This window comes from Ziziphus jujuba, chromosome 12 (genome assembly GCF_031755915.1).
Source record: "Ziziphus jujuba cultivar Dongzao chromosome 12, ASM3175591v1".
Lineage (NCBI taxonomy): Eukaryota > Viridiplantae > Streptophyta > Magnoliopsida > Rosales > Rhamnaceae > Ziziphus > Ziziphus jujuba.
Genome location: NC_083390.1, coordinates 13824972 through 13842488, shown reverse-complemented (window position 1 = coordinate 13842488; position 17517 = coordinate 13824972). Strand labels below are relative to the sequence as shown.

The window sequence follows — 17517 nt, the reverse complement described above, 5'->3', positions numbered from 1 at the left end:
ATTGAAAAAATAATTAATAGATATATATTTTTTAAATTATCATATCATAATAATTATAAAATTATTTTAATTATTAGATCGAAAAATAAACTATTAGATATTCAAATTTCACATTAAACCACGTGCATCGCACTTGGCCACACCTAGGCCACACCTATTTTAATATAAGTAGCTTCTATTTTGGAGAGCAAAAAAAACAAAAAGAATTTACACTCCTATTCCTTGCCCAAACCGTCCCTGCTCTATATACAATCATTTCAAAATCAAAATCTACAATTTGATCCTTGCGAAAATTAACCCTACTCTTCTTGATTTAGGGTTTTGATTTTGGTTTTTGTAATGTTATATTTATTACTTTAAGGGTAGATTTCTTTCGGCCACTCAGACAATAACAATATTCAGGGAGGTAGCAATGTCTTTCATGAAGGGAGATTTGCTTAACCGAACCAGAAAGCTGGTGAAGGGCTTGGCCATGGCGGAGCCTCGTTGGCTCAAAGCCATGGAACAGTTGGGTTCTTCTGTCTCTCTTACTCGAATTTTTTTTCTTTATGCGATAAATTCATCCCATTTAAATTTGAATTTTGCTGTCTATATTGATTGTGTGGTTTTTGGCTAGGGCACCACCCGCAGTATTTCCACGTAGCGATGGGAAAGTAAAGAAGATCAGTCTCCCTGAGGATATCTATATAAAGAAATTCTTCAAGAAGCATCCTGAATCCAAACCTGAAGATGCGTTCAAGTATTGCTTTTGTTCCTCTTATTAATTTGATGGTTGAATTCGAAGTTTCCTTTTACTTTTTTTAACTATGATTTTATATATAAGTATATGTTTTTAACGAAGAGAAAGATACATGTAGATGAAAATTCATAGCCAATCTTCGTAGTGACATGTGGGTTTTAATCTGGTTGATTAGAATAAGGTTTAGTGCATAAGAATATGAGATTTCAAGTTATATGATTCATTCCAGATTAGGTCATTTATCGTGAATGTTGATCTCTGCATTGTATAAGAGGGAATTTGTGTAATTTGGGTTGGAGTGCGTGAATATGGAATTTACATTGCTCTTAATTTTATGTTGGAACAGGTTTCTTTCATTTGATCCTCCTCCAGCCCGTGTATTTGGTTTGCGGGTGCTTGAGTTGAAGGAGCAAGGAGTTAATGAGGAGGAAGCAATGGCAGTTGCCGACGTAAGTATCTGCTGTTTTTTATTTTTTAAATGATTTGGTAGTTCTCATTCTCTTTATTTGTTTTTGAATTTATAGTTCGAGTATATGGGGGAGAAGAAAGCTAAGAAGAAGGCATATGCTCGGCTGAAGCAAATTGCTCGTGCTCAAGGGAAGAAGCCTCCTCCAAGCCCATATCTTAATGCCATCAAGGAGATTCATGCTGAGGAGAAGAAGTTTGTTCGTGACAGATTCTTCAATCCCAAGATGCATGAAATTATCAAGAAAATGAAAGAGCACCAAGCAGCTGAAGCACAGGACAGATTCAGAGGTGGTGGCTGGTAGACCTGCAAATTGGTATGTGAGATTCACACTTGTGCCCTTTTTACGGTTTCTAATAATTTAGAACAGAGTAGGGGTCCATAAAGAGTTACGTTATCTTTAGATGTAATCCAAATTTTTTTATGCGTCTTATTTTTATCTTTGATGGTCAATTTTTAAGTTTTGATGCTGTGGGTAGAGTCACTTGTTTTTCTTGATGTGCACGGTAGTGATCATCACAGTTTATGTGGGAGTGATGAATGATATTCCACCACAAGTGGTGGTGATAGATGTATTTTTGAGTATTTTTATAATCTGATATCTTAAGTAGTTGTTGCATTTTAGATGAAAATGCGACTGTTGTTCACTTTTATCTAGTTTTGAGGTAAGTATTCACTTGGTTAGGGTAATCTATCTTTCCCTTTCTTTGATTGCTGATACTCATTGATAAACTTTAAATTTAGTTGAATATAGTTTTAAGTTTCGCAAGTTCTGCTTGACGGGCATGGTGTTAAGACATTAAAACTGAGATGGCTAAGCCAACAAATTAGTCTTGTGAGCCAAGAACCTTCTCTGTTTTGCTACCACCATCAAGGAAAACATACTCTGAGGTTCTTTCTAGTTTGCCAAACTCCTAGCAGATGGTCATATTTAGGTTTTTGTCTAGAATTCTCTGTCAAACTCAAACATGATGATCATGTTCTTCTTGTTGTCACAATGAGATCAAAAGCGCTCTTTAAAGCACTCCACATCGTCAATTTCATTCCAAACATCATCCATAACAAGAAGGAAATTTTTCCCTTCCAAAATCTCCTTCAATCTAACTTGAAGCTGATATGGATCTTTAACATAGCATGTTTGGGAGCAATTGTTTTGGTTAATGTAGTAACATCAAAGTCATCTGATACAATAATTCATGCTTTGGATCATAGTATTTACTCTACTGTCATTGTAAACGAGCTGAACAAGAGTCGTCTTGCCAGTTCCACCTGTGCCACCTGTGGAAATCATAGATATTTTCTTCTCAGTGAAGTCATCCAATACCAACAACTTAAAAGTGGCCTCTTTGCTACACTCCCTTCCATAAACATCATAATCTTCTAACAAAGTTGATGGCAATCAGATCGAAGACCTTTTTTCAACTTCTTCTTTCAAACAAAGGTCATCTTTTTGTTGAACAATATATTGAAGTTTATCAAGAATACAATTTTCGGGTTATACAACCAAGTTAGGAAGAGATTCAGTACCTGAGATGTTTTACATCCATGTTCAACTTCTATCTGGCACTGCAAAGCTTCATTGTTGATTTGGTCTATCACGTCTTCTGCATCATAGGTAGCTTCTTTAAGCCCATGAAGCCATCACTTTACAGTCGGATTTCTGATTTGCTTCTTTCCAGCATAATCTTCAACTCATCGAGCACCACATCATTTTGTTCTTTTCCCTTTGTGAAATCTACCACCTTCTGAGAACCCAACCTATCAAACAACACCTGAAGACAAGCAGAAAGAAAGGAAAGCTCCACTCACTATTTCTGCTGCTTTGTTAGAGGAAAGATATAAAGCTGTCAGTTGGAAATTAATAGAGTTAGAAATATGTTTATCTGATATGCAGAGGAATTTGGTTTTATGTTGGATATACTGTTCTGCTTTATGAATACCATGTACGAGTTTGTACCTTCCAATTGCTTTCACGCTTTCGAAAAAATTGTTAAATTAGTGTTTGACAAATTGACTTCACAATAAGTATTAAGGTGTTAGGACGAATTGATAAGGCTCACAATAATTGTTAACCAGTTGGTAGTGTCAAGATAATAAATAACCACTGTTAATGCGGGAGAGATGAATGATATTATTTTGGTAATTTACTAGACATTGGTAATTTTCTGTTGCTTTGTTAAATGCTGTATAGTGTATTCCTAAGTAAAGCAGGGTTTCAATCTTTCCCGTGAGCAAATCTTTTTTTTTTTTAATTTTTTTTTTTTTAAATATCTAAGATTATGTTTGGAAGGAGAGAAAAGTGAATGGAAAGGAAGGAGAGGAGCAAAAATAACTAGAAGGATGGAAAGTCATTTGCTTTTTTGAAGTCTTAATTTTTAAAGATTCATATCTTTTTGTTTTCATTTCATACCAAACAAGAAGAGATGATAATATAATATTTTTCTTACTCCTATTTTTTTATTCATCCTACCTATACTTCCAACTTTCCATCTTTCCTACCAAACACATGTTAAGGGTTCAAAAGCTTTAGGATTACTATACTGAATCCATGGGGTTTTATAACGGTATAAATTATGAGTTTATGAGCTTTACGTGATATGGATTTGGCAATAAGTTGACCTAATTATTGTTGAGGGAATTTGGCCCAATATCCCTATTTAAACGACTCTAATGAAATCTGCTTTCTGCTTTCAAATTTTTTTTTATCTACCCACCTTTTTTTAAATATACCAATTGTACCTTTAACCCATAAATTCTCTGAAAAGCACAAAAACACAGAAGCTAGCAGACATGGGTCTGGGTTTGCACAAACCGAATCTTCCATAGATTAGAGGGATGCAGTTTAAGAAGAGAGTGTGCAAGGGGGTGAGAGTAGGAAGAAGAAACAAGATGAATATGAAGATGAAGAAGGAGCAGGCCATGCAGAAGAAGAAGAGGAAAGCGTGAGTTTGGGTTTGGAATGGGATTTGGAATATAGGTTATGGTTGGTGTTGATGTTAATGTCCTCCATTATTGCTACTGTGATATTGAGAGATATTGAGAATTACTGGGGATTCTTTTTCGATAGGTATTCATGCTTTTTTTTTGTTTTTGTTTTTATTTTTTTAATTTTTATGCATAGATAAAAAAATATATAAAATAGAAATCGAAAATAAATGGAAAGCACAGATGGAGCAGGATTGTTTGTTTTTTTTTTTTTTTTTTTTCCAATAGGATTGTGTGTGGATTTTGCTGGAAGAAGAAGGGGAAAAAAAGAAAAAAAAAAAAAAAAGCAGAGATGCAGAGATTGAATGCTTTTCGGAAGGAGAAAAGGAAAATACATAATTTTTTAGTTTGATCGAAGGTAAATAAATAAAATAAAAATAAAAAAGAAAATGATAAATATCGATAACCCATTCTTTTATGGGTATTGGGTTAAATTCCCCTTATTGTTGGGTCCAAGAAATTTAGCCTAGTTGGGTTCTTTTAGAAAGTCCACTGGGCCTCAAAGGGTTAACGGAAAAGTGGGGAATTAGCGCTTATTTTTAACTATTTTCAAGATTATAAGGAAATGTTTAAAATATTATCCGCCTTCAATGCTTTTGAAACGAAGCATTTCCTTTTTATCTAATGGTTAAAAGGTGCCGAAAGTTTAAATATATATATATATATATATATACATATATATCATAACAAAAAAAAAGAAAAAGAAAAAGAAAAATGGGTTCCCCTGCCGAAATGAAAAAGTAAAAGGTAAAGGGGCTTGGAATGAAAATTGACAAGAGTTAGCCTTCTGCTCCGTATATGATATACTTTACCCATTCTGTAAGAAAACATTTTCATTTCATTCTCCATAAGAAGGAAAAGAGAAAAAACATAAAATAAAAAAGGGGGTAAAGATCGATTCTTAAATAAAGACTTTCACTGTTACTGTTCAAAAGAAGCCTCAGTATACTTACTTCATTTGCCTTTATTATTATTATTTTCTTTTTTTTAATTGCATTTAACATTCTCTAGGTTGAGAGAATTGTACTTTGGACACTTAAGTTTAAAATGTTATATTTTTTAGCTATCAAATATTAATTTGTTGCATTTCAACCCAATATGATTTTTGTTTTAAATAATGTTAACATTTGATCCACTTTCCCAAATATTATAATACAATTTGTTACAATTTACTCTATCGAATTTGAATTTGTTACTATTTAGGCTATTTAGTTTCAAACATTTGTATTTTTCTAGCTTCTAATTTAGATTGTACATTAACCAATATTTGCAAAATAAAATAAAATTGAATGTATCAAAAATGCCATAAGTGGAAATTTTAAGGCTTAAATTGTAATATTTAAAATTATGTGGTTCAAAGTGCAATCTCCAATATTAAATTGTAATTAATCTTTCTTTCCCCCGCACCCCCGCCAAAAAAAAAAAAAAAAGCAAAAGTTATTTTGACTGTAGATTTGGTAAATTAATATTTCTTTTTATTTTTTTTTTCAGAGAATAACAATTAATTTGCTAAAACTTTTGAAAAGTTCTTTATGTGCCAGCTATAATTTATTTTATTTTTTTCTTGCGTTGAAGCTCAGAGTGAAAAAGAATAAATAAATAATAAATAAATAAATCCAATCAATTACTTGATATCTTGTGTACTTCGGTGTACTGTCCCCACAGTCTCGTCTTTGTCTCATTAAAAAGGCTCACATATTGGCTTTGACCCTGCTACTCTTTTGCACACCATTCAATCCACAATTACTTGGCTTCTTCTTCCTCCTTCTCCGCAGCCATGGATGCAACTTCAGTAGCAGCTTCAACAATGAAAGCCCTCAACTTCCTAGCAACTTCAACCACCCGCAGAGTCGCTAACCCTATTAACTTCTCTGCACCAAGGCCTTCCAATACCAAACCAAACCTCCTCACACTTTATGTCCCAAATTCTAACCCCAGAAACAATGACCTTTCTCTCACCCGCTGCTCCTCAAAACCAGACACCAATACTGACAATGTAAAGGACCAAAATCCCACCATTGATATGGATTTAAACTCCAAAGACCCAGAAGCATTAAAACCCGATTCGAATGAAACACCTTCTTCTACTTTATCATCACCATCTTCTTCTACTTCTTCTTCTTCAGGAGGGTTGGTTTTCGATTTGGGTGTGACAAGTTCATGGGACAGTGCAGAAATTGGGTCACCGGTTGTGAAGAGGTTCCTCAGCGATGAGGAAGAGAGGTGGTATATGTGGTACTATGGGAAATCCGATTCAAATTCAAACCCAGGTTTGGATTCAATCGGATTAGCAGTTTCAAGCAATGGAATTCACTGGGAGCGAGGTAGGGGAGCTATTCAATCGAGCAGCGATGTGGGTTCGGTGATGAACTGTGGGAAAGATTGGTGGGCATTTGATACTCTGAGCATTAGACCCTCTGAGGTTGTGATAATGTCCAGTACAAAAGTTAGATCGTCAAGTGCCGTTTATTGGCTCTACTACACTGGTTATACTTCAGAAAAAGCTGAGAATTTTGGTAATTCTTTGGAAATAAGTTTGGAAAACCCAGAAAGGTTTCACAATGATGGAGGTTCTGGTGGGAAGATTTTCAAGTCTCTGCCTGGTTTGGCAATAAGTCAAGATGGTAGACACTGGGCTAGAATTGAAGGTGAGCATCACAGTGGAGCTCTATTTGATGTAGGATTAGAAAAAGAATGGGATTCTTTGTTTATTGCATCCCCACAGGTTGTTTTCCATACCAGTGGTGACCTCAGAATGTATTACCATTCATTGGACATTGAAAATGGGCAATTTGGCATTGGAATTGCAAGGTCAAGGGATGGAATTAGATGGGTGAAATTGGGGAAGATAATTGGGGGAGGAAAAAGTGGTTGCTTTGATGAATTTGGTGTGCTTAATCCAAGGGTGGTGAGGAATAGAAAAGATGGGAAATATTTGATGGCATACGAAGGTGTTGATGCAAAAGGAAAGAGGAGTATTGGTTTGGCAGTGTCTCCTGATGGATTGAAAGATTGGACCAGGTTTCAAGATGAGGGTGTTCTAAAGCCATCAATGGGAAATGGGTGGGACAACAAAGGGGTTGGATCTCCATGTTTGGTTCATATGGATGGAGAAGAAGATGAATGGAGGATGTATTATAGAGGTGTTGGGAATGGAGGAAGAACAGGGATTGGTATGGCTTTGTCTCAAGGAAGTGATGTTGGAAGTTTTAGAAAATGGACAGGTTTCCACTTGTAAGATTTTAAATGTTTATTCTGTTACATGTTTATATCGTAATATAATATTCCCACTTTCTTTGAAGCTAAACTGTGACGAGGCAATCTTATTAATTTTTTGACATATGTTAAATTGGGAAGGGAAGATTTATATATATATATATATATATATATATTTGGGCTTGATCGAACTTAGAATCTAGGTTAAAACACTAGTGTCATTGTCACTGAGAATATGCGGGTTGAAAGACCATTGTCATCATCAACTGGGTGATCCCAAGGGCACTGAATGTAACGAGTCAATTGCTTGCTGATTTAGGTGAACTTCGTGAAAATGAGCGTTGAAGTTCAATCCACTTGTTCTGTACAGATTTTAATCGTTGTCTAACATAAAATAGATCATAAGTACAAGATTGTTAATATTTTGAATTACTTCGACCTCATTGAGAAAAAGTATGAGTTCTCATTGTACTTTCGACGTGTAAATTTGAATTGATAATGGTTCCAAGAGGTTTAAAAGCATAAACATCATCATAAAAAGTCATTTGAGAGATGACTAGCACAGTATATGAATCGGTTGAAAATCTCATCACTGATGTCATCAACGGTCATGGGCTTGGTCTTGCTTTAGAACTAGCATTGGGATTTTGAGAGTGTAGCCCAAGAACTGAATAGCAACAAAGTACAGAAGCCCAATCCAATCTTGCCATGTGGAAGCTGGTAAAAATTCTTTGGATTAATAATGAACTTTATTCCGAAGAAAATCAACTGCTCAGTTGGAGGTTTTCCTGGAAAATAAGGGAGAGAAAAAGAAAAGAAACACTTGTAGCTTAACATTCTTAGTGTTTTATTTTTCAAAGGAGAATTTCATTAGTAGAAGATAACAGCCAAAATGAGAGGGTCTACAGTGCTGCCATTTGAAAAACCAGCAAAGGTTGTTTGCTGATGTTTTTGATATGCCAGCAGATTTAGTGACGCTTAACACAGATTTAATAATTTGTGACATGTTATTCATTTTGTATTCATATTACTAAAATTATCCTTTTATTATGAGATTTATGTAGAGCTTTAAAAATTTGTGGCCATGTTGAAGCCGCCAGCAACCTTGCTGGTTTTTCCCACAACCAGCAAAGTATACTTTCACAAAGCCCTGAATTGAAATTTCGTTTCAAACTAAACTTATACAGAAACAAAATCAACTATCTCTTCAAATATGATACGCTAAAATGGAAATTATAGTTATTGGCTTCTCTAGGCTATCAATCTAAGACGCTTAGCAATACCCTTCTCAGACAGTGATATTTCTGACTTCTCAAGCCAGTTGAAGCCAGTACATTGGTGAAAAAGCATAATAAAAGAACAATTTGCATTCTGTGCATAATAATTACGAAGCTAAGTAGCAAGTACAAAAGCAAATTTCTTCCCCTACACAGTAGCTAACTAGAGTTACACAATGCCAAATTCCGGCACTGAAATTTGGTCCCGGAACTATTCACTAGTACTATAGTGCATCAAAAGCAAATGGAAGATAGGGATAATCATTAAAATTGAGGAATTATATGTAGTAGAAAAATCCATCTGAGGAGCCCATCTACAAGCCTAAAGCGATTCAAAACCTGACATTGTTTAGATGATTCCAGTCAAGCTGAAGCTCAATGAGGCATAGTGGACTAAACAACAATAATAATTAAGAGGAGGGATCAATAATTGTACATATGGATCATAAAGAACCCATGTGAGAATGAGAAAGCCAAAAACTTGGAATCTGTCTTTGAATTATCTGTACATATATGAAAGCTAGCTCGCTTTTTCTGCTTCCAATGAGACATTGATCTGCCGTGTTTGTACCAAGTACTTCTGTTCTTTTTGTCTCCCCAAAGGAATTAGCTGATGAATAGTTTAACTCGGTGATGTAGATATGAACAGTGTAGGGATATGGAGATATCCATAAACCTGTTTACCATTTTGAGGAAATAAAAATTTAAAAAAAAGAAAAAAAGAAAAAAAAAAAGAAGTCATTAATCATGCGAAGTATATATAGTTATGCTAAAAAGCTGCAAATAAAGTGTGTCAAATTGACACACAATCAAGTTCCAAAACTTTATAGTTACAGATAGGGCGGAGTGCGGTTTTGTAAACAATGAGGGCACAAGTGCTAAAATAAAGTGAATGAATCTTACACATATAAAATTTAGGATTATCAGTGTATATATATTTATAAAATATTTAGTAACCATTGAATTTGTGATCAAATTCAAACAAGAGAGTGATTAATTCTTAATAAATATTAAAATTTGAAAGATAGTCTTTTAAAGGTCTGATTGATATAATTGGTAAAAATAGAACTTTAGTCCATAGAAATTTATATAATAGATTATTTTGAAAAAGAATTATTATCAAAAAGTTAATAAGTATTTAACTGTAAATAAAAAAGCTATATTAAATGCTCAATAAGTTTCCATATAAACTGAAATAACTATATTAAATGTTCATTAGATTTCCAGATAAGTTAAAAAAAATAAAAATAAAAATTTCTGAAAAAACATAAAATCTAAAACAGTTTTATAAAGCTGTGTTTTTTTTTTTCTACAAGTATTTGTTAATTTTTTGCCAAACATTTTTATTTTTTAACAAAAAAATCTTTAATCTTCAAGTAAAGCTTTTGACCCAAAATAAAACTCTGTCAAACAAACACTAAATGTGGAGGCAAAATAAGAAAAACTCTGAAAAATTTTTGAAAACAGATGAGCTATTAATATAATTCTAAATTAGCGGGACCATGCCAAATCCGCTAATGGCTAGAGGTTTTCTCTTTCTTGCTAGATAACTTTACAAACTACACTTCTAGTTTGAACGTTTTGCCCTATCATCATCATATATATATATATATATATATATTTTTTTTTTTTTTGGGGGGAAACTTCCCGTACGGTTTGATATCTTTTGCATGCTTTCTTTACATTTTCTTCATTTTTTAAGTTTCTTCATTTTTTAAGAATAAAGTAAAACACCGGATTAAAATTTTTAAGTGGAAAAGCTTATAGAAAAACTTAAATTCACCATTTCATTAATAGAATATGAAATACAAATTTTATGATAATAATAATAATAACAACAACAACAACAATATTATTAAAATTAATTTTTTTTAAGTTTCTAGATGTTATCAAATGATATTAACATAGTTAATAAATCATGCTGTGGATCCGAGACATCGACATAAAAGAGTAATTATTGAAAATGATTAAAAAAAAAAAAAAAACTCTAACTCTTACTTTTTTTATTATTTTTGGTTCAACCATCAATTTTGATCCAATTTTCTATTTTATATTTTTAAACGGAAGAAATTGCAAATAATAAAAATTCAAAGGAAAGTTTAATAGTTTATTTATATTTGTACTTTTAAAAGGAATGCAAATAATTAATAAAAATTTAAAGGAAAGTTTATGAAAAAATGAAAAGGTAAAAGTGAGTATGTACAAAAGTTCCAAATTATGAGCGAAGTTTCTACAATTAAAACATAAAAATAGAATGGTAAATGTGAAAAATTTTCAAAATATAAGGGAAGTTCAAGAGATCGTTTATTATGATTTATCTATTTATTTTTTTTATCAAATTACTATTAATGGACGATATGCCTTGAATTTTAAATGGAAAAAATTGCAAATAATAAAATTTCAAAGGAAAATTTATTTAAAAATATACCACTAAACTAACCTCATTTCACAAAAAACTAGATAAATGCACAACATGAGATCATACAAAAAATAAATGTATAACACGAGACCGAGAGCACATTTAACTTAAGAATTTTGATAGGATCCTGTACACTAATGCTTCTCATATTCTCATAATTACAAACATATCAAAAGAATTAGTGATAAAATATAATTTCATATACATATATATATTTTCTTGGGAAAAATTACACAATACCTCCCTGAATTTCACTTAAGTGTTAATTTGCTCTCCACCTTTTTTTTTTTATTTTTTTATTTTTTATTTTTTTTAGGGATGTCCCCCCCTTAACTTTGATACAAATGTTGATTTTTCCCTTATTTAAGGATTTTTCTTTTTTTTTGGTGGAACTTAGCAAAATTGATCGGCTTATTTTGAAATTGCTAGTAAATCAATTTTTTTGAATAAAATTTCATTTAAAAAAAAAAAACCAAAACAATATACTTTGGGTGTTATTTTTTATTTTTACAAATTTGATTAACAATTTTTGACTTAGATATATTTTATTTATATTCACTTTTAAATTCAATACAATCCAATCAATTTTATCAAACTCTATCCGTCAAAATTAATTTAGGAGATACATTACAACACTAGAGGAAAAAAAAAAAAAGAAAAAAAGAAACTTGAGTGAAAGTTTCAAAAGGTAGTATATATAATATGAATGGAGATTTTCAATCCCTTTTTTCTTGTCTACAATTCCATCCTATCAATTATAATTGCAAATCTCATTTAAAAGCTCCACCCCATCTTCTTTTAATCTCACTTTTTTAACTCAGCTTGTTGACTTTGCTTTCCGTTTATTTACAATCCCATCACAGTAGACTGTTTTTTTTTTTCAGCTCAATCCATCGCAGTAGACTTATGTTTTCTCAATTACACTCTGCCATCAAATAAGCCTTGAGCACTTTTTTTTCTCTTGAAGCTTTTATATATATATATATATATGTATATATATATATATTTTTTTTTGGTTACAGTGTGAAGCCATATTAACACTGATTTTTACTCTTCTCCTTCTTCTTCTTCTTCTTCTTGTTGTAAGGATACAAATGGTCTTAAGAAACTGAAAATTAATTTATTAGCTTATGAATCGTTCTAATCGGTTCATTATTTTGTTAACTTAACAAATAATGGCGGTAGAGGAAAGTGCTTTAGGAAAAAAATGGCTGAGGGTTTCAAAGGAGAAAAAATATAAATAAATTAACAAAAACCACGAAGGTAGCTTTTTTGAAAAAAAATAAAATAAAATAAAACAAAATTCCTAACATTCAATAGAATTGTTAGGAAACGGAGAACAAATGGAGTAAGAGAAAGAGAGGCAAGTCTCACGTTATGTGCAAAAGGGGTACAAACCTTTAGGTTTAATTGGAAAATTCTACATTCTTCATGAAAATTCAAAAGAAGTTTAGAAGATTTTAAAAAATTCAAAAAAATTCTAGATTAATGTAGATAGAATTCTCTCTAGAATAATCTTTATAAATATTTAATAAAATATTCTAAAACCTCATTTAGATGTATATCATATATACATATTTAGAATATTATATTTTTTTAATATACGAATTCTCTATATAAAAAATTAAACTCTCATTTATAACACATCTAAATATTCTAATAATACAAATATTTTTCATAATCTCTCAATCTTTTTTACTTTATATTCTATTTTTCTTAGCTCGAAAAAGATGGGCCATGACTCAAGGGTAGACGAAAATGGATTTTAAATCATGTCTCAATTTATAATATATGGGACAGAATTCGAGATACAACTGAAGGGACAGAAAATCAGAGTTAATATATCTATCCTATATTTTCATAACCCGAAGCATCTTCTAACTAGTTATGACTGGCACTTGCAGGGAGAGATTGGTTTTCTTTTCCTCGATCAGTCTGTCAGTGAGACATTAATGTGCCAATGGATGCTCTCTCTATGCATTTATTTGTAGCTTGTACATCTCTTCAAAAAAACGGTGAGATGCAATTATTATCTATTAGTATTTTATAAAAATTGGTGTAAAATTAACCAAATTAAAGCCTAATCATAGTTTTCATTTATATAATATATATATATATATATTATAAAAAAAATAAAAAAAAAATAAAAAAAAAAGACTACACTATACTACACTACACTGATAGTCTTTTTTTTTTTTTTTTTTTTTTTTTTTGGGTTGAAAAAAGCCACCTCATAGTTGGAATACACTTATTGCATATAAAATACTTGGCTAAATTAGGATATACTGTCCACTGTCCCTTAGCTTAATCACACAAAGGGCTCTCTTGTTTTTTACTCGACTTTGCATATCTTCCATCTGACGGAGCCTGGAGGAGATGGAAATCAATCCTTTTATAACACTACACTGCTGACCCCTCAATTAACTGCGTCAAGATTAATTCAACGTATACATGGGATATACATAAATATATATATATATATATACATGCATATTAATAATGATTTAGTGATTTAGTGGATTACTTATTCACATTTAACATTTACTATATAAAAGTAAAATTAGCAAATCACCTATAGCAATATTAATTTAAAATTTTAGTTTTATTTCTTTTATACTAAAAATTTAGTAAAAGAAAATGAACTATTTAATGAAAATAAATTAAATTTTCATATAGTATTTAAATAATATTGATTTTTAAAAGAAATTAAAATTTTTATATATTTCCGTCTTTATCTCTATTTAGTTTAGTTTTATACTACATCAATATTTTCTACCATAAAATGCACTACATAACCAAAATCAAAGCTCCCAAAATCAAAATTCTATATATATGTATATATATTTTCTATTTAGCACTATTCTCTATTCTTTCTCTCTCAATTCCATCAAATTTGGATCTAGTGCTACAATTGCATAAACAAACTTGAGTGAGGTTAGTTCTGCTTGAGATGCCTTTTGTTTATGTTTCAACTCTTCTTGAAACCTGAAATCCTAACAGAAAACTAATTAAATACAAACTTTCAGAAACTGCCAAAAGCAGCATTTCTAAAGCCATGACTAACACGGTATTACCACCCCCAATTGGACAGTAGCTAGATGCTTTTATTAATTAATTGAGCCACTAATCAATTCCAAATGGATTTAGCTTAATCTTAAAATAAATAAATAAATATGACATTAAAAAAAAAAAAGATTCGGTTATATAAAAACTAGAAAGGAAATCGACAATAAATATATATATATATATATATTATTTTTAATTAGTCAGCGAATATCTAAATTTAGTGACTTAATTTGTTATTTAAAATATTTTGTTCCCTTATTAGTACACTAATTAATTAAAGTTGCTAATCATTCTTAATGTTATCGGTCATGTCCAAAGCTAGACTAGACAATACTTTCCAATTAAAACACAGGGGACCCAGATGACGAAGTGTTCACCAAATTATTCAGTATGCTATTCCAATAGCTTTTATTCTCTTCAAAAGTGCCATTGTCGGAACTCTCTGCGGCCACCACCGAACTATTCTGCTCGCCGGCTGTACTGTTATAAGCAAACATATCCGCCAAACCTTCCATAATGTTCGAAATAGGAGGCAGAGGACTCACATTCTGGTCGTTCCCTGTCCTAAAACTGTCTATAAACCATGCATTGCCGTCCGTACACCCATACGACAACGGCATGTCGTGCAAAGCAGCCGTGTTGTTATCCAGCCTCTCTTTAAGCTCCGGCATATTGACATGCTGGTGCTGGTGCTGCTGGTTCAATTTCCAACCATGTGAGGATTCGCACGTGAGTACCGTACTTTTGGAGAACTCGAGAGCTCGGACGGCATTTTCTCCGAACCCTACTGTCTGAACCGGAAACGAGCTATCCGGAAAATTCAACGTGGATGTCGGAGATTCCAGGTCATCCATGTCCATCATGCCCGGAAATGAAGCAGTACAATTCTCTCTAGTCCGTTTTGTCCATGCCCCTTGCCATGCTTTGAGCACGTCGAGGCACGGCAACGGCAGTGGCCGCGGCGGAGCTCCGGTGGCGGGCTTGTTGATGAGCTGAGTGGTGGTAGAAGAGGAGGAAGAGCCGAGTTGGTGCTGAAGAGGATTGGTTACCAGATTGGATTCCCTAACAAGTCTGGCTTCGGCTTCGAGTCGAGCGCTCTCCCACTGAGCCATATGACTGAGGTTGGCGGCGTCCTTGGGGTTACAGCTACCGGAGCCGAGAGCATCCGTTTTGGGCTTGTGGGTCACCGGGTCGATACCCATCTTCATTAACCTTTTCTTCAGATGAGTGTTCCAGTAGTTCTTGATCTCGTTGTCCGTCCTCTTTGGCAAGTGAGTTGCTATGGCCGACCACCTAATGTACAGCATATGGCCTTGTTTAACATCCAATTATACGTAATTCACGGATTATATTATCGAAATTATATGTCTTGGGCCCATTATACCAAAATTTTATGAAGAGAGAAGTAGTACCTGTTTCCAAGAAGAGCATGAAGTTGAATGATGGTTTGTTCTTCTTGCAAACTGAACTTTCCTCTTTTGATATCGGGTCTGAGGTAGTTTGTCCATCGCAATCTACAACTCTTCCCACATCTTTGAAGCCCTGCATAATAGTTACACCCAAAATTCAATAACCAGATCATGGAAACAAGTTGAAAAAACAATAATATATATGTATAGTCTTTTTTCTGTTGGGCAATGGATGCGGATGCCTGACTACAAGTAGTCCGTAAAATATTTCATCCTAATTACATGTAATTACTGGTGTATGCACAGCAAGAACAGTAGGATGACATTTTATTATAAAACATAGTATATATATATATATATATATGTATATAATATATTTGTCTGTGAATGGATGAAAAGGCTGTTTGAATGACCAGCTTTTGCAGGCAGAGCACGCCAGCTTCCATGGCCATATTCTTCAATGTAAGCCAAAAGCTTCTGGTCTTCTTCAGGAGTCCATGGTCCTTTTTTCAAGCCTACTTTATCACAGCAAGGAGACCTGCCCATTATCAAACTTCCTCGTTCAACCAAATGAAGGAGGCTGGCTTTAAGATTTTTAGGCCACGAGAAATTGAGGGACAAAAAATAGAGACTTCAAAGAGCTGAATTAAGGAAGAGTAAAATTAACGGGAAAAAAATGTGAGGAAAACAGTGGGGAAAGGAAAAAGGTGATTGGTGATATATATAGACAGAAGATACATGTAATAAATAAGATCAATATCCAAAACAAAAATGTAATAAAATAAAGATCAGGAATTAAGGATAAGGACGAACCAAAATGTAGGAGGAAAAAAAAAAAAAAAAGTTAGTAAGGTATTCAAATTTCCAATGGAAATAGTTGCCAATCCAAGTATGAAACATGTGCAGTCCTCCAAGTTCTTTTGGGTTTTTCTTTTTATTTTTTTATTTTATTATTATCGTATTGCGGTATGTGGTCATCAACAATATATTTTTTTTATTTGTACAATAATACTAAAACCATTAACTTATTAGTCATTAAAAACGGATTAATTCAATATTCCTAAGTTTTCTTTTCCTTTTTCTTTTTTCCTTTTCTCTTTCTTCTAAAAGTTGAGATTTTTTTTTCTTTTTTCTGTGTCAATATTACATGATCTGTTCAAACCAACGAGTTATGTCTATTTTGATACAACCGCAAAGACAAAAATCATTATTTTTTCTAGCAAAAATCTGAATGTTAACTACTTATCTAAACTTGTTTTTAAAAATGTTTACAATTTTTGCTTCTTTTATGTGATAATTCTCTTACAATTTTATGCAATACTTTTTTATTTTCAATGTTTGGCAAAAAGAAAGCTTTGTTTCACTTAAGTGCCAATTTAGTATAACTGATAAAAATAGAGTTTTAAACTATAAAATTTTCTATAATAATTTTTTTTGAAAAAAGAATTTTTTATTAAAAAAATAATAAGTATTTAGTTGTAAACTCAAGAGCTACATTAAATGCTCATTGGATTTTTATATAAGTTAAAAAAAAATATTTTAAAAGAGCTCAAAATTTGATCTTCTCTTAAACAGTTTAAAAAAAAAAATTTTTAATCAACAAGTATTTATTAACTCTTATTAAACACCTTCATTTTTTAATAAAAAAAATTTTAATCTTTAAATAAAGCTTTTGATCCTAAAAAAAAAAAAAAAAATCTATCAAATAAAAACTAAAAGTAACAATACTCTATATAGTATAATAGCATCCAAATGGAAATAAATTCAAAACTTTTCGATCACAAAATAATATTTAATCAAAAGTTTTTTTTTTTTTTTTATTTAACGCGTTACCTTTAATTTACACCAAATGGTGATGAAATAAATTGATCATCCACCACCAACATTTTGTACGTGAAAGGTAAAGCTTGTTTTAAGAGTGGATACCAATTATTCCTCAT

The 17517-nt window shown here is 32.1% G+C and overlaps 3 protein-coding genes across 3 annotated transcripts; 2 read left to right on the top strand and 1 right to left on the bottom strand.

The window, feature by feature from the left end:
- The first annotated feature begins 196 nt into the window (after positions 1 to 196).
- LOC107428932 (uncharacterized) lies at positions 197 to 1852 on the top strand. Its single transcript, XM_016039529.4, has 4 exons — positions 197 to 507; positions 617 to 739; positions 1086 to 1188; positions 1264 to 1852. The coding sequence occupies exons 1-4, from the start codon at positions 413 to 415 to the stop codon at positions 1507 to 1509; spliced, it is 567 nt and encodes a 188-aa protein (XP_015895015.2). The 5' UTR covers positions 197 to 412; the 3' UTR covers positions 1510 to 1852.
- Positions 1853 to 5677: 3825 nt separating this feature from the next.
- On the top strand, positions 5678 to 7491 carry LOC107428941 (uncharacterized). The gene has a single exon (XM_016039544.4). It carries the CDS (start codon positions 5968 to 5970, stop codon positions 7426 to 7428), a length of 1461 nt encoding a protein of 486 aa, XP_015895030.3. The 5' UTR covers positions 5678 to 5967; the 3' UTR covers positions 7429 to 7491.
- Positions 7492 to 14398: 6907 nt separating this feature from the next.
- On the bottom strand, positions 14399 to 16249 carry LOC107428944 (transcription factor MYB16). Its single transcript, XM_016039548.4, has 3 exons — positions 15991 to 16249; positions 15581 to 15710; positions 14399 to 15461 (listed from the first exon to the last, which is right to left on the bottom strand). Exons 1-3 carry the CDS (start codon positions 16121 to 16123, stop codon positions 14510 to 14512), a joined length of 1215 nt encoding a protein of 404 aa, XP_015895034.2. The 5' UTR covers positions 16124 to 16249; the 3' UTR covers positions 14399 to 14509.
- Positions 16250 to 17517: the final 1268 nt, after the last annotated feature.

Excerpts from the sequence above, each read along its gene's own strand:
- LOC107428932 (XM_016039529.4), top strand. The coding sequence starts at position 413 with ATGTCTTTCATGAAGGGAGATTTGCTTAACCGAACCAGAAAGCTGGTG. Across the intron at positions 508-616 it reads TGGCTCAAAGCCATGGAACA|GGCACCACCCGCAGTATTTC; the intron begins GTTGGGTTCTTC and ends GTTTTTGGCTAG. Across the intron at positions 740-1,085 it reads AAACCTGAAGATGCGTTCAA|GTTTCTTTCATTTGATCCTC; the intron begins GTATTGCTTTTG and ends ATGTTGGAACAG.
- LOC107428941 (XM_016039544.4), top strand. The coding sequence starts at position 5,968 with ATGGATGCAACTTCAGTAGCAGCTTCAACAATGAAAGCCCTCAACTTC.
- LOC107428944 (XM_016039548.4), bottom strand. The coding sequence starts at position 16,123 with ATGGGCAGGTCTCCTTGCTGTGATAAAGTAGGCTTGAAAAAAGGACCA. Across the intron at positions 15,711-15,990 it reads TGCTCTGCCTGCAAAAGCTG|GGCTTCAAAGATGTGGGAAG; the intron begins GTCATTCAAACA and ends ACTATTATGCAG. Across the intron at positions 15,462-15,580 it reads CATGCTCTTCTTGGAAACAG|GTGGTCGGCCATAGCAACTC; the intron begins GTACTACTTCTC and ends GCTGTACATTAG.